General features: G+C 44.4%; 1 protein-coding gene across 1 annotated transcript; it reads right to left on the bottom strand.

Moving 5' to 3' along the window:
* Positions 1-403: 403 nt before the first annotated feature.
* On the bottom strand, positions 404-13,767 carry C1qtnf3 (C1q and TNF related 3). The gene is made up of 6 exons (XM_051150966.1): positions 13,398-13,767; positions 9,089-9,200; positions 6,124-6,278; positions 4,526-4,655; positions 4,163-4,262; positions 404-927 (listed from the first exon to the last, which is right to left on the bottom strand). The coding sequence occupies exons 1-6, from the start codon at positions 13,698-13,700 to the stop codon at positions 768-770; spliced, it is 960 nt and encodes a 319-aa protein (XP_051006923.1). The 5' UTR covers positions 13,701-13,767; the 3' UTR covers positions 404-767.
* Between the last annotated feature and the right edge of the window lie 1,755 nt (positions 13,768-15,522).

Raw genomic sequence — 15,522 nt, 5'->3', positions numbered from 1 at the left:
GTCAGGAGAGCTCCACTACAGCCCACGCAATGCAACGGCAAAGAGAGAAGATTGACAAGCCGGAGATGATAAACCCAGTTCTGGAGTTTGAGAAAATTTTATATCTGAACGTCTAAGCCATTAGAACTCAATATTAATTTACATGTTTGTTTGTTTGTTTTTTTAAAGAGGATCCAATTGTTTGTGGGCATTGTCAATAACTGTACCGTTTAAAGATTATCTGAAATGACTAAAACTCCCCTTTAATTTATTCATGGATATAAGAATAGAAACCCACTAAACCACATACTGTTTCCCAGTCTAGACGTCACAAGTGTTTCTCCTATAGGGGTTCTGGTTAGCCCTAGCTGCGTCATAGTCAAGCCATTCTCTGAAATACTGTGAAAGTCAGTGAATTCAGAACTTGGTTGACATCAAAGTTGGTACTGTGTTTAAACAGAGCACCAGAACTCTTTGCAAATGCCTCCTTTGAGGTGAATGCTTATTTCCAACCTGCACCAGGTCGCAATTCTTTCAGACATGTGGGGAAGAGTGACGAAGACACGGAGTGTTTCCCAAGGTAGTCTGGAAAGATTTCCTTGTGGTCTATTCTTCTGAGCCCCTGAAGCACCCAACATCATTGGTATACCAGTAGAGTGAGTGGCAGTGTGGCCGATATAACAGTTAAATACTCCATATGGAACCCCCAACTTCAACATCTCTCAGACCATAACAACCCTAGCTTAGCTACAAGTCTCCCCCACACTGGAGCTATCTTGTCTTTCTCATCACTTAGTTTCAAAGAGCAGAAAGCCTGCGAAGGTGGAGAAGCGCTGGTGGTCCCCATGCAGGGCACCGTTGCCCATTCTCAGCCAGACTTCATCCCCTTTGGCCAACTTCAGCACCGCATGGTTGCTGGATGTATCTGATTTCCCCTTTGTTTCATAGCTGGCAAGAAAAAGAAGGACACACCATTTAGTCTCGGCAATACAGTCCCAGGTCTTGAGCATATCTCTCCATATCTTCTCCTATATTTTAGGTACAGTCACATGTTGAGTTCTCTAAATGGCACGCAGGTGCAAATGTAACGAACCATGTCTAGAACAGTCCAAAAAAGCATGCTTCCTTTCTTTTCCCTTGCCTCTAGAATATCAACACCAATTACTATAATGGCCTTGACAGCCATTTGTAAACATCAGGGCTATTGAAGATGACAATGTAAAAAAGAGCTCTCTCACCCTTGCTCGGACTGGGACCAAACACCCAGGATCATCTTACCAAACCTTCCTGGATGAGGAAGAAGAAAAGTCCCACTATCTTTGAACCTTTACACAGAGTCTTTACTATAGTGGTTTGTTTTCTTCTTGCCAATCTGGAATCTGGTACTCGAGGAAGGTAGTGTCAACAGCCAAAATGAAAACATATTACATTTGCTAACAGCCAGGCAGGAGGCAATGTGGAAGTAAATATTGTGAACTGGAAAGATAAAGGCTGATGTGTGATGCTTCGAGTGAGAATGGCCCCCATAGTTTCATATATTTGAATGCCTACTCCCTAGTTGGTGGACTGTTCTGGAAGGATTCAAAGGTTTGGCATTGTTGGAGAAAGTGTGCCATTGAGAGACAGCTGTGCGATTTCTAAAGCCCATGTCAGTCTCATTCTCTCTCTCTCTCTCTCTCTCTCTCTCTCTCTCTCTCTCTCTCTCTCTCTCACACACACACACACACACACACACACACACACACACACACACACACACTTGCCAACTCGTGGGTCAGGATGTTAACTCTCAGTGTCCTGCCTGCCTACTGCTATGCTCTCCTCCATGATCTTCACACAGTAAGCAGGCCTGCAATTAAACACTTTATTTTATACGTCACCGTGGTCATGGTGTGTCTTCACAGCAATAGAGCTGTGAAGACCATGTTATGTGTAGAAGACATTTGGGAAAAGCATGGTAACATAGACCTGGTAAACACACACCACCTAAAACAAAGGCTTCAAAAGAGGGAAACGCTTTGCAGCTTTTAGAAAATGTTTCTTTAAGGAAATGAGTTTGTAGAATAAAAAACATGCTTACAAGAAAAATAGAAGCTAGACAGTCAGGACCGTAACAAGGCTGAAAAAACAAACAAACAAAAACCTTTTATACCTTGAAGAGCAGGGACAGAGCTGATGTGTTCCCATTAGGAACTTGCATTCAGAGCCATACTCTGTGTATCACATAGATAGTAAATAGTATCATTCTAATCAAATCTACCGATTTTAAAGTATCTTTTGGTGATAATAACTACATTTAGAAAAGGGCAACACAAAAGGCTAAAACTATCCAGAAGTGCATCCTATGTACACTTTATTAACATATGTCACTGCCCGGGAGCACACAGAGCAGAGACTTTATATGTGCTTAATGAAACTGTTGCCAGAGACCCAACCTAGTTAGCAAGACTCGGGATATTTGACTTAGTTCTCAGCTTTCCAGCAGGAAATGGCACATGAAAAGGCCGTTAGGCAGAACTGCCTACCCTTTGGATGTGACTATGGAGAAAAGCAGGTGAAGAAGACCCTCCCAATGCATAGAGTAGTAGCCAGAGAGAAAACCAGCTGAAGAGTTGACTTATGAACAAAGACTATTCATCTGTGAGTCCTAGGTTTGAACCAGTTTAAGGGATTGGCCATGGAGACCAATTCAGACAAGGGTGTCCTGTAATACGAAGGAGGAAGAGCTACGAGAACATTTGAAAATCAAGGGCCTGGAGACGGCTGGCGCCTGCTCACCAGAATTCATTCTCTCATTATGGTTTTGACAGAAAATGTCTACCACAAGCTCATGTGTTTGAATGCTTGGTCCCTGGCTAGTAGAATGCTTTGTGGGGGCATTGGGGAGGAGTGTCGTGGAAACCTTAAAAAGGAGAGCCTGCCTGGGGAAAATAGGTTACAGCAATAGTCCCTTGAGAGCACGTTATCCTTAAATCCTTCCCACTTGCCCTTCCCTGCTTCTGGTCCAACTGACATGTGAGGAACCCTGCCACACACAGCTGCTACAAGGCATTCCACCATGCCTTCCCTTCAATCTACATTAGACACAGTAAGCCCTCCTTTAAGTTGCTTCTTCACAGGTGCTTGGACACAGAGATAAGGAAAGCAGTGACTGCCCCCTACCCTCCTGTGTAGGAACTGTACCAGTTTCTTGATGCCCTTCAGTTGATTAGGTGGGGTTGGGAACAAAGTGATTAAATTCTCTGAGTAAAATGGCATAAATATTCACAGTTCATTCTTTCATCCTTCTCTCTCTGGAAATGACCATGACTAGTGAGAATTTGGGAGTCAGTTTTATAGGTGTCTGTCAGCCAGCATCCCTAAAGAACAGGAAGAACAGCCCTCATCCCATGCCCCCCCACCCCCCCCCACACACTTTACAATGCTCTCCTTTACCTGCCACCTCATTTCCCCATCCTGGAACCCTTACCTTGGATTCCTCAAGAAAAACAAGATTCTGGCATGTCTGAGCTGCTGTGATCTGGCTCTCTAACAACAGTGCCACTTATTTTAAACTCATCTCTTTCCTTTTCTTATTGAGGCCAGACTCCAGAAGAACATACCAGTCGTGGCAAGTGATAAAAGTTACAGGGGGAAAATCAGTGCCCAAAAGTGTTTTATGCAGGCAATTTATAATCCATTTAATACAGGGAGGTGCTGGCTCTTTGCGTGTCCTCGCAGCAGGGTGTTGTGTAGTGCTTTCTGAAATGCTTCACCCCAAAGAGCTCCAGGACCAAGTGGTACGTATCAAAGTACACGCACAATAAAGAGAAAACCTACTCTGGCTTTCCTGGTTGTCCAGCGGAAGCCGTGAAGACCACTCATACTGACGCGCTGCAGGCAAAGGGGCGTAAGAAAGCGGAAGAAGCAAAATAGGCGAATGGTGAGTTAAAGGAAGGATGTGTTACAGAGAGGAGCGCTGCATCTGTGTGGTGGTTATGGAGCGCTGCTGGCAGTTCATCCAGGGTCTCATTGATAACTGTTATCACTGTTTTTCCCGAACAGTACTGAAAAGCTGCCCAAATACCTACTTCTTGTGGAGAACAAAATTTCTGTCAGTTCCTCACCTCTTCCCTGCCCTTAGACTTCCTCTGTTCAGATTATGGCAGCATCCCGGAGACCTGTGACGGAAGGCAGCACATACCTGTACATGCTGAAGACTGTGTTGCCGTTGTGCATGAGGTACACGTATACTTCCTCCACATCCTCGTGCTTCATCATGCTGAAGGTGAAGAAGTACACACCTGCAGAGGGTGAGGGAGTCACGTGATCACACACCTGGTTTTGTTACTTCTGGGTATTGTGTAGTTTCTTCATGGCTTCCCACCTCCCCTTCCTTCCTTCCCACTTTCTCTGCCTCTCTTCCTTTCATCCATTTTCTCCCTTCCTTCCTTTCTTCCTTCCTTCCTTCCTTCCTCTTCCTTTCTCTTTCCTTTTCATTTCACCATCTTCTTCATCTCCCTCCTCTGCTTTTCAATAGCTTCATTCGTTGACTTTTACACCTCACCTGACACGGGAGCCCCAAATCTGCCGGTCATGACATCGAAAAAGTTTCCAATGTTGGTCTCAACACTGCTGAAGATAATGCCGCTGTTCTGGTTGCTGAAGTGGGTCGCTAGGGAAGCCATGAATGCAATCTAAGGAGAAAGCTGGCAGTCAGTCCATAGGCACCATCCTAAAGAAAAACATTCTTATACATGTAAGCTTATTCCAACATTATCTGTGATGGAATCCTTGCATGAAATTACCAAACAATAGACAATGAAGTAAATAAATTCAAATTATTTTATGCTGTGTGATATTACATTAACAGCTCTGAACACATTTCAAAAACCACAAGATTATTATAAAAAATGTCAGACTTCGTTACATGTGTCTGTGTAAGTGGGACTGTTCTGTAGTCAAGCTGAGAGAAATAGCTGCAAAAATATGCATTTAAAAACAGGAGCCCTGAAGAATGATGCAGTGAACCCAAGAGTAAACATCACTGCATTTGCCCAAATAAACAGCAGTTTCCTCTGACCTTTCAAACAGGAACTGCTTTGTATACCAATTCTCTAAAAGTCTCTCTTCTTACAGAATTTTTCCCAAATACTTAATTTTAACCACAAATTTCATCTTAAGAAAGACACATTAGCCAGGCACAACCCAAAGAAAAACAACAACAAAAATCTAATAGATACAGATGTCTTCTAGGAGAATCCATTTTTTAATGTGTTTATTTCTATTCACATGCATTGGTGTTTTGCCTGAATGAGGGTGATGATTCCTCTAGAACTGGATTACAGCCAGCTGTGAGCTGCCATGTGGGTGCTGGGAATTGAATCTGGCTCTTTGGGGAAAGCAGTCAGTGTTCTTAACTGCTAAGCCATCTCTCTAGCCCCCATGAATCCATGTTTAAACATTAACAAAATACTAACCCAGATATAATATTTTTTCTGGGTGGAATAAGCTCAGTGTTTACCAATTTTAGATGTTGCAAGAAGAATTATAAAGACAAGTAAAAAAAAAGAAATAAAGAATACATACCACCATTAAGTGGGTTATGGCCATATAATGGGTTTTTAAAACTTCATGCTGAGATGAGCATAATCTGGTCTAGCAAAGTAAGTAACTCAAAAATGAAAAGTCCCCCAGTGGACAGGAGAGTCTGGTGTGAAAAGTTAATAAAAATTGAACTACAAAATTTGATTTACCAGACACAATGTCAATATACAAGATGGAATTTAGCTACATAAAGGCAAATTACCATATAAAATATAAGTAGATGCTTAGCCATTCCGTTTATATATTTAAATGTTCCAGTGTTCAAATTGGTTAGAACCCTCTTGTTTGACCCATTGCCTCCTCTGCAAAATAGGATGAGTTCATATTTCCATTGCATTTGGTCCTGTGAGAGAGTTGGGTCTCACACTCATTAAATGGCCTTTCTGAAGGATGTCCTCAGAGCTGTGTTTGACGGCACAGGACCAGAGCAAACACCCTGCCACTTAGATGAGCAAACTGACCCTGGGGCTTCCTCAAGAAGGATTGTTTATTGAACCCTTTTGGTTCTTGGACCCTAATGTTCAAACAGAGTTAGACGTCCCCTGGAGAGTAGCTCACCTGCAGTTCCGGCGGCACTCCTGGGTAGCCTTTCTCTCCTTTGGGTCCATGCTGGCCCCGCTCCCCTCGAGGCCCGAGGTCGCCTTTGTCTCCTTTCTCACCTTTAGCCCCTTCATGGCCAGTGGCTCCATTATTTCCATTATTTCCATGGTTTCCTTTAAAAATCAGAAATCGTAAGTGGAAAACTAGTTCACTCCTACCAGAATATATTTTTAGAGAGACACAACCCCTTCCTTCAAAAAAATATCCAATCTCAGTTGTTAAAACGAGACCATTTAAGACAATCTTTTTTTTTTTTTTAAGACAATCTTGACCACAGCCAAAGGGCTCTGAAAATAGCGTTAGCTAGCAAGACTCCAAAGCATGATTTTCCGTAAAGCAAGGAATGAGTAAGAGACCGTGTAGAAGATGTGCCATCACATTATCATTGCACACAGTGACAACCTAAGAAGGGCATGTTCACCAATGCTAGAATGCCTCGATTTTACTGATGTTACCTGTTATCACATTACATATTCATAAAAATGTCTTAAATGATCAATGTTAGCTGGGCATGATGGCATGCACCTGTAATCCTAGCACTCAGGGAGGCAGAGGCAGGAGGATCTCTGTGAATTCGAGATCAGCCAGCCTGGTCTACAAAGTGAGACCGGGATAGCCAAGGCTACACAGAGAAACTCTGTCTCAAAAAAAAATAAATAAATAAATAAACATCAGCGACATCTTTAGGTATAAGTTTATAAATAAATAAGGATGGCATAGCACTATTTCAGTTTGGGTCATTATATATTTAAGTGTTATATCCAGAGAGGAAAATTAATTCTAGTTAGTATCCATAATTGTTTATATTTTTTCCTAAAGGGAAACTTAGATGATTTTGTGCCCTTCTGTATATTTTCCCATCTCTTTCAAGTGTTCTGCCAAAGATTTGAAGCAATTTTATAAATGCCTAACATCACCATTTTAAAGTCAAGCCTCGGGTAGCACTGCCACCCAGATCCTGCACTTCTCCCCTGTTCTTATATCTGCTCACCTTCAGGCCCTTTTGCACTGTGATTTGCATATTATCTTTGACACACATGGCATCAGGCTTGCAGTGCTTTCAGACCAATGAACTTTGACTGTTGGGTTAAAGTGTTCTATCACAAAGGTACTTTCTAAGAGTAAACATTTAACCAAAGCCGGCTTGCCCTGTAACTCCAGAGGAGCAAACAGGGATTTCAAAACATTCTAAAGTCCCTGTGCTTTACACCAGTGGCCTGTGAATCATTGCCTTTGTTGGACAAATTAGGTTAAACATAGGGCAGGGTTTTGTCTTTTTTTTTTTTTTAAGTAAATTTGTCTACATAGCCTTTAATCCCAGCACTTGGGATACAGACAAGGCATATCTCTGTTGGTCTGAAGCCAGGCTGCTCTGCAGAGTGAATTCCAGGACAGCCAAGGTTACACAGAGAAATCTTGTCCCAAAAAAACCAAAAATAAATAAATAAATAAATAAATTGGCTTCATATGAGATCTAAGAGTAACCCCCCAAAAGTTAATATTTTGGTAAATATTAACATTAATGGGGGAAAGTAAGAGAACACAGTAGACTTTGCCCAAACCCTGACAAGAGGTCTTGCTGATGGAACTCAATAAAACCCTTGGAAGGCTGGAGACTCCTCAGGGGTGGGGCAGGTAGGAAGGGCTGCCCTTTGCCCATCCAGTTCGTTATAGTAACAATCCAACAGAGTGTCCCTGAGCCTCAGCTCCTGAAACAATATAACGCAGAAGGCTGACCATGGATCTAGAACAATGGTTCTCAATCTGTGGGCCACGACTCTTTCCAGGGCCAAACAACCTTTTCATAGGGGTTGACAAAGACCATCAGAAATATCAGCTATTTGCATTAAAATTCATAACAGTAGCAAACTTAGTTATGAAGCAGAAACAAAAATAATTTTATGGTAGGGGGGATTACCACAGCATGAGGAACTGTGTTAAAGGCTCACAGCATTTAGGATGGTTGGGGACCACTGAACTGTGAGATCAGTGGGATCTGACCAGCTCAACAGCATCCCCTGTGCTGCTGTGTGCTGCTAGAGTGCAAAACACATCCATGTGTCCATGTGGGCCATGGACGGCAACAGAGATTGGTGAAATTGAAGAAAACCAGGCTAAACCTAAAATGACACAGAAAGTTACACTCCTCAGTGGATGAGAGAGAAGGTCACCAAGCTTTCCTCTCTACCTGGCTCTGTTTTATATGGTTTAAGAAAGTATAGTATGCTGTGTAAAGCACAGGATGGCCAAAATACTGCCTGCTGTGATTTAGAGAAACGTCTCTCCAAGAGCCCATATGTTAGAGGCCTGTTCCTCAGCATGGCGCACACTCCAAGCGGTGTGATCTACTTGGAGGTTAGAGGTCATCGAGGTCTGAAGGAGGTGATAGGAACCGGGTCTCTTCTTTCTCACTTCCTGGCTGTCATGAGGTGAGTGGCCTCGCTCCACCACAGCTTTCCCCATCTTGTGGTACTGCCTCACCACAGGTCTAAAAGCAGTCAGCTAGCCATGGAGAAACCTCCAGACCCGCGAGCAAAATAAACCTCTTTTGTGTGTAAGTTGATTGTCGTTTGTGTGTAAGTTGATTGTTGTGGGGTATTTTGCAGCAGTAACAGAAGGTGGCTCATGCAAAGTCGGGACCCAGTTCCAAGAAGTGGTTCTGGGAGAGCCTTGCCTCCGTTGAGTCTCAGGGGTGCACACCTGAAGCCTTTTGGGTTCTTGGAGTAGTGTAGAGATCAACACCGTAGAGCAGCCGTCACTTGAACTGACCTAAAGAACACAACCGCCTTGCCAGCTTCTTTGTCTTTGCACTTCTCATGGTTGCCCAGTACGCGTCAGCCCACATCTGTGCTCACGCTTGCCTCCTATTTTTGACACAGTTCTGCTATTGACATTGCAGTGGTACCTGTCTGTGGGTGCTTACCTGGAATGCCAGGAGGGCCTGGAGGCCCAGGGGGCCCTTGATAACCGCGGAAGCCATAATCTCCATGACAACACTTGCTGCAGTCTGGGGGCAGTCCTCCAGCTTGAGGGGACTTAAAAACAATGGAAAATTTCAGGTCAAGAGATTTTCATAAGAACTTTTAACTTCCTCTTGTCTTCACCGTTAGATAAGTTTAATTTCGCTCAATTCTCAGTCATATCAGAAAAGGCAGTGCGAGACATGAGGAATATCTGTGGTATGGGGGGGTGTAGGGAGGAGTTAAGGCGAGTGGGTGGGTGATCAGAGGTAAAGACAACAGGAATTCCCGGGCCCACGTGGCGTGGGGTGAGAGCCAGCTGCGCAGAGAAAAGGCAGCGGTCTTGGACAGTGTCTGCCCATGTCAGCTTATGACAGCAAACAGGGGATGTCTCATTCAGAAGAGGACACACAGGCCTCTTCTTGCCCTCAATACCCAGAAGTCTCATGTACAGTTAGAGTAAGGTAAGTCTCAAAGCAAACAACCAGCAACATCAATGTAACTCCTAAAGATCGCATTCCTGACCCTGGCTTCTAAGGTCATAGAAACGCTGATTATATCACCACTTTCTCATACCCCTAAGCACACTGATGGCTGAGGAAGCAAATTATTCCTTAGCCTGTACAGGTTAATCATTTATTTCTTTAATTGAAAAGCAGAAATATAGTTACCATACTCAACCGCTGTTTTGAGAAATGCATGTATATATCCTTGTTGAATGGCTAGCTAACATGCGTTGCCTCATTTGGTTTTCTGAGACAAAAACATTCAAAATCTACTCTCTTGGCAGTTTTCGAGAATACAAATACACTGTTATTAACTACCTTTGTCCAGTAGATTTTTACTATCTACGCACTGAGCAATTTTAATTTCATTATAAGTATTTGACATTTGACACGTTCCTCTGCTAATGTAAAGTGACGGTCTTACTGTGTGGGCTAATATTTAACGAGCGCAAACGGGTAGTGAGCAAGCTCGACTGTGACTTCACGCTTATTTACACACAATTCTGAAGTGTGAGCTCGCTGAAAAGGAACCGAAGACCTGGTGAGCTGACCGGAGCGGGAGTCAGAACTTGTAAAGTGTGGCGTCTTGTCTACACTGGCAACGTGCCTTTTCATTGTGTCATGCAGAATACTTGTGGAAACTTTCCTAGACACCACTTATAATTCAACAGTTTTGAAAACAGCACATTGTTGCTAAGGGATTCATTGTAGAAAGAAAAGGAAGGAGGAACGGAGTGGACAGAACAGATGACAAAGGTTGGGAGTGATGGAGGAAAAGACGGAAGAGGAAGGAACCTGGGCATCCTCCAAGGAGAAAACAGGATGAAGGCTTTGCATCCCTGACCCTTACTTTTATTTACACCTTACTTTTAGTGTTTAGTCTTATAGGCTTGGTCACTTCCCTTTTCCCTAAAGTTTTCCATAAAATTATTGAGGGAATAGGCCACCCTGGCCCACAGCTTCTGCTACCACATCTCAGAAAGCTGTGTTGAGGGATCAAGAGCTATAAGCTGGAGAAAATGCTGAGCTTTAAGTCTGCTGTGCCAACCCGCAGACCAGTCTAAATGTATAATGGCTAAGGGGGAAAAAAATCAACTAATGTGCATGGTCAGAGATGGAGACACTTAGAAATCAAATGCCACAGCCAACCCCACCTCGCACATATCTGAGAAGGGTGTTCATTGTCTCCTGGAATGGTTCGCTAATGCGAAGTACAGTTCCTAAACCCCAGGAAAGGCAGAGTTTGGCCACTGATGAGTTTCCTGGCTAGAAGGCAGGGGATCCTTCTGTAAGAACAGAATGGAAATACTGAGATGCTTAGAGCTGTTAGAATAGTCACTGCACTGGGGCCAGTGTCCCCTGCTCAGCTCTGTGTGGCCTTAGAAGAGCCAGTGCTCCCAGGCATCAGTCAGATTTGGCCCTCAATTTTCTTCCCACGCTAAGACACAAGCAAAGATCCTATTTTGTTTAGCCTCCAATAATAAGTTTGAAAGAACTTTAATTTTCGTAATGTTTAGACAATCTCATTACATTTATTTTCTTTATTGCATGTGTAGGACATGTAATGTGACACGCATGTGGCCGTCAGAGGACAAACGTGTGGGTCCCATGTAATCAGGTTAGACCATCAGGCTTGGCAGCAAATGTCTCCACCTGCTGTGTCACTCAGACAAGAGATAGCCCTGACACTTGCAGTTGCAAACATCTAGTATCTCAACACACAGAGGTGGTGCTTCTCAGTCTTGGAGCTAACAAGGACGAGTGGTATATATGCACCTATCTGGGGTAACTCCAGGAGCACAGAGCTGCCACCAATGCTCCAGACTTCTGGTTCTCCTAGTTGGATACCACCCAGGTGCTGCCTGTGACATATCATCGCATGTTCTTTCGCCCAGCCTTGACTTTCAAGGTCCAGTTGAGAGAAACAATGGAACAGAGCACCGAGGAGAAGGGAGGGAGGGAAGGGCTGCGTATAGTGTTAAGCGTGTGCTCAGGAGTGCACATGTGTGGGGGACCAGAGGTCAATGTTTCGTATCTTTCCTCTGCCATTATTTTGTAAGAGAGTCGCTGAGCCTGACGGTTGCACACCATCTGGCTGGCCCCAGTGAACACCAAGAATCTGCCAGGCTCAACGGGCCTCCTCTCACGCTCAGCACTGGGTTCCAGGGGAACAGCCACACTTGGCTTTGTAGGTAAGTGTTGGCAATCTGTAGTGAGGCCCAGTGCTTGCACAGCAGGCAGACTCAGCCATTTCCCCAGCCCTCTCCTTAGGCTTTTGATGGACTCAGAGGTTGGACAAGCTGTGGTTTAGGCATTTTATTCTCACCAAGGAAGAATTTGCAAATGGGAAGCCGTTGTCCACAACCTCTTAAATTTGTCACCCTCCTCCCCAAGTCAGGTGGTGATGCAATGAAGCAGGCAGTTGAGCATCAGGAGAAGAAAGGGGTGTCTGTCTGTTAAGACAAGTTCCGCCCACTTTTCAGTAGGAGACCTGGAGGCAGAACTGGCTTCTGCTATTGGTTACTAGAGAAAAAGAACTCAGAATTCCTTTCTTGTGGAGGAGACAAGGTGACAGAAAGAGAAGGGAAATAGGGAGAGGAGTGAGGCTATGGTGAAGAAAAGCCAGAAAAATAATGTGGGTGTGTAGATCTCTTCCATCTCCAATCCACCGTGAACCCTATAGGCAGCCCCTTTCCCGGTACACATATCTAAATTACCCCACTGCCCTGCTATAACAAATAGAACATTCTGGAACTTTCTGGAGTTAAGTCAAAATTCCTTCACTAGTTAAGAGTCCTCCCTTGCTGGACCCTCAGATATCTGCAGGCTCCCTGCAGAGCTCAGGGTCTCGCCACACCAGCCTTCAGTGCAGTATAGGTGGTTCTCCCCTACTCTTTAAACCTCTCCTGTGGACAGCCATCTTTTTGTGTCCTCTCTTTACTTTATTATTTTCTTAAGATATAATGACCAACACTCTTCTTTTCCTGAGGTTTTTTTTTGTTTTGTTTTGTTTTGTTTTTAACACTGACCTTGTTTGTCACACCAAATTTAAACAAACCTACATAATAAAAGAGTTAAACGACTGTCCTCAGATGCTGAGCTTGTGCCCCAAGAAAGAAATCAAGTTCTGCCATTAGAAACCCTGAGTCATACAATACAGCTTGTGATTTAAACATGCGATTTGTTTTTGTTTGTTTCTTTCCTTTGCTTTTAATGCTTTAACTGCTTAAAAAAAAAAAAAAAAAGAAAAAGTCAAGCAAGAAGTCTTAACAACCTAGACTGCTACAAAACAAACAGAACTGGAGGGAAATGCTACAGAAAAGTCAACAAATCAAAGTAAAGCAGGCTTAACTGTTTTTGGCAGAGGCAAAGGGCAGCTTCTCCCTGCTGGGGAGGATGAAAAAGAATCCAATTCTCTTGGGTTCAGCAAATAATTATCTACAACAATGCATCTATCCACATGGGTCAGCCCTCCTTTCTGCATCAGCCAAGCAATTAAAAAAAAAAAAAAAATTAAGTCCCAACACAAAAGCAAGCTGACTCCTCGAGCTCCACAGCCTCATTGGGAAATGCTATGGCCACTCTGTTCCAGCACCTCATGGCAGCAACTAAGAGTTCCTGTTGGATCCCAGAACAACCCAGAGACACCCCTAAGAGCACAGCACACTCTCCTCACAAGCACTGATCCCTAAGAATCTTAGTTAAAACAACAGCAACAACAATCATTAAGTTTTCAAAGAAATCCTTAGAAGAGAATTCGGAGTACCTGGCCCCAGAATGGGTTGACCTGGGCTAGGTCCTCTACCTCAGGGTGCGGGAGCTCATCTGGTCTCAGGGATTTTAGGTCTGTAGAAGTGTTATTCTCCACAGTCCCAGTTTTAGCATGGCTCCGCTCTCTCACTTTCTCCCTCCTGAAGCTGCTACGGCCAGTCTGCTGGTGGCTCTGCACAAACCTGGCCACCGCTTTATTAGCTCTTCTGCTCACCTCCATGTATTCATCTTGACACAGGCAAAATGGGAGGAAAAGCAAAGCCAGCAGGTGCCACCACATGAGGTGCCTCCTGAGCATGGCTCGCGGCAGAGGGACAGAGTCTCTCCCTGGGAAGCTGATGGGGGCTGTAGGCGCCGTGCTCGCCTCGGGCAAATGCCAGGTCTGGAGATGAGAGCTGCAGCCGGCCGGCCGGGTGGTTTTATACTTTCGGTGTGTAATAAATAAGGCTGCAGTCATGCCAGAGTGACAGCAGCCCTCCTCCCAGACAGAACAGCCTCCTCTCATCACATTCCTGCACCACAGGCAAGACAGTCTGTATGCACGGCGTCCAGTTGGTGGGGTTCATAAATGTCACACCTTGGCATGATTTTTTTGTATAAGAGTGAAGAAAATGTACACAACCAGCTGGAAACAGAGTGTGTGTATCCAGTGGCTTGCTTTCAGGATTAGACACGGAAAGGCTGTGCACATTTGTGGTCTGAAATGACTTTTGGAAAAACCTACCCTGGAGCTTGCCAGGGAATTCAGCTCAACTGTATCAGCTCCTGCAATCACAGCAAGATCCCATTCAGGTCATTGGGGAGAGGGTTTGCTCTACAAAGTACAGTTTACAGTTTGCCACTTTGGACCACTGCAAGCAGCTCACTCTCCCAGATACCAGCAGCAGCCTGCAGTCGGTTGACTGGAAAATGCCGGCCTGAGTGCAGGGGCACAGGCTGGCTTTGGCTGAGATATTTCTCCATGCTAACCTTTATTTTCTTCTCCTTTGCAACCCCAAGCAATAACGTTAAAAACTGGATGATCTACAAAGTTCCTTTTCTTTGTTTGGTTGCTTGGTTTGTTCGTTGGTGTTTTGAGACGGGGTTTCTCTGTGTAGCCTTGGCTGTCCTGGACTCGCTTTGTAGACCAGGCTGGCCTCGAACTCACAGCGATCCACCTGCCTCTGCCTCCAGAGTGCTGGGATTAAAGGCATGTGCCGCCACCACCTGGCGATCTATCAAGTTCTTGCTAGGTGGAAATACAACCTACTTCCTTGTTAAGAGACTTTCTCCTCTGGCTGCTCTTTATCTATGGGACTTTGCTGAAAACAAACAAAGAAACATGGGGAACACCAAACCCAATATACTATTCTAAAAAGCTTAAGATTGAGAGAATTGTTATTTCTTACAGTTCCTATGCTTGTGTTGATTAAACCAAAGGACAAATGGGCACTCCTAACTTCTTTGTGATAGTACATTTAGAGAACTGATAGCGCTGCTCTTACAAATTGCTTTTATCATTGGGCGTGGTGGTGCACAGCTGTAATCCCAGCACTCGGGGAGGCAGAGGGTGGTGGATCTTTGTGAGTTCAAGACCAGCCTGGTCTACAAAGTGAGTCCAGAACAGCCGAGGCCACACAGAGAAACCCTGTCTCAGGAAAAAAAAAAAAAAAAATAGCTTTTTATCTATAGATCAGCCCATCTATTTCTCACTGATAAGAAACTTGTTTGCCCTCCTCCTCATTGCTTGCTGCAATCCTGGCTCTTAAAGAAGCTGAGTGGGCTAGTGTCTGATTCTGGGTGTTCATGGGTGGTGCTAGAAGACCCTCAAGGCATATAGAGAAGCCAAGATCACACACTGAGCAGCGACAAAGAAAGTGGGAGGAACTGCTCCTGCTGCCCAGTTCCAGCAAAGAAGCTTGAGAACCAAATGCTGGCCCTGACTGGCCAAACTGTCAATTACTACCTTGGCCCCTCCTGATACCACCCAGCTGACTGCCTCCAGAACCCACATGAATCCAGTGAAAGCCTTAGAGGGCAGTGATAGGATTTCCCATGAAACAAAACTCCGTAGATCACAGTAGGGGTTTTCTGGTCATGATTACTCAAAGCAGGCAGCCCTCACCTTCTGGGCAGAGATA

The sequence above is a fragment of the Acomys russatus genome, chromosome 9 (genome assembly GCF_903995435.1).
Source record: "Acomys russatus chromosome 9, mAcoRus1.1, whole genome shotgun sequence".
Taxonomy (NCBI): Eukaryota; Metazoa; Chordata; class Mammalia; order Rodentia; family Muridae; genus Acomys; species Acomys russatus.
This window is presented reverse-complemented; position numbering and strand designations above follow the sequence as displayed.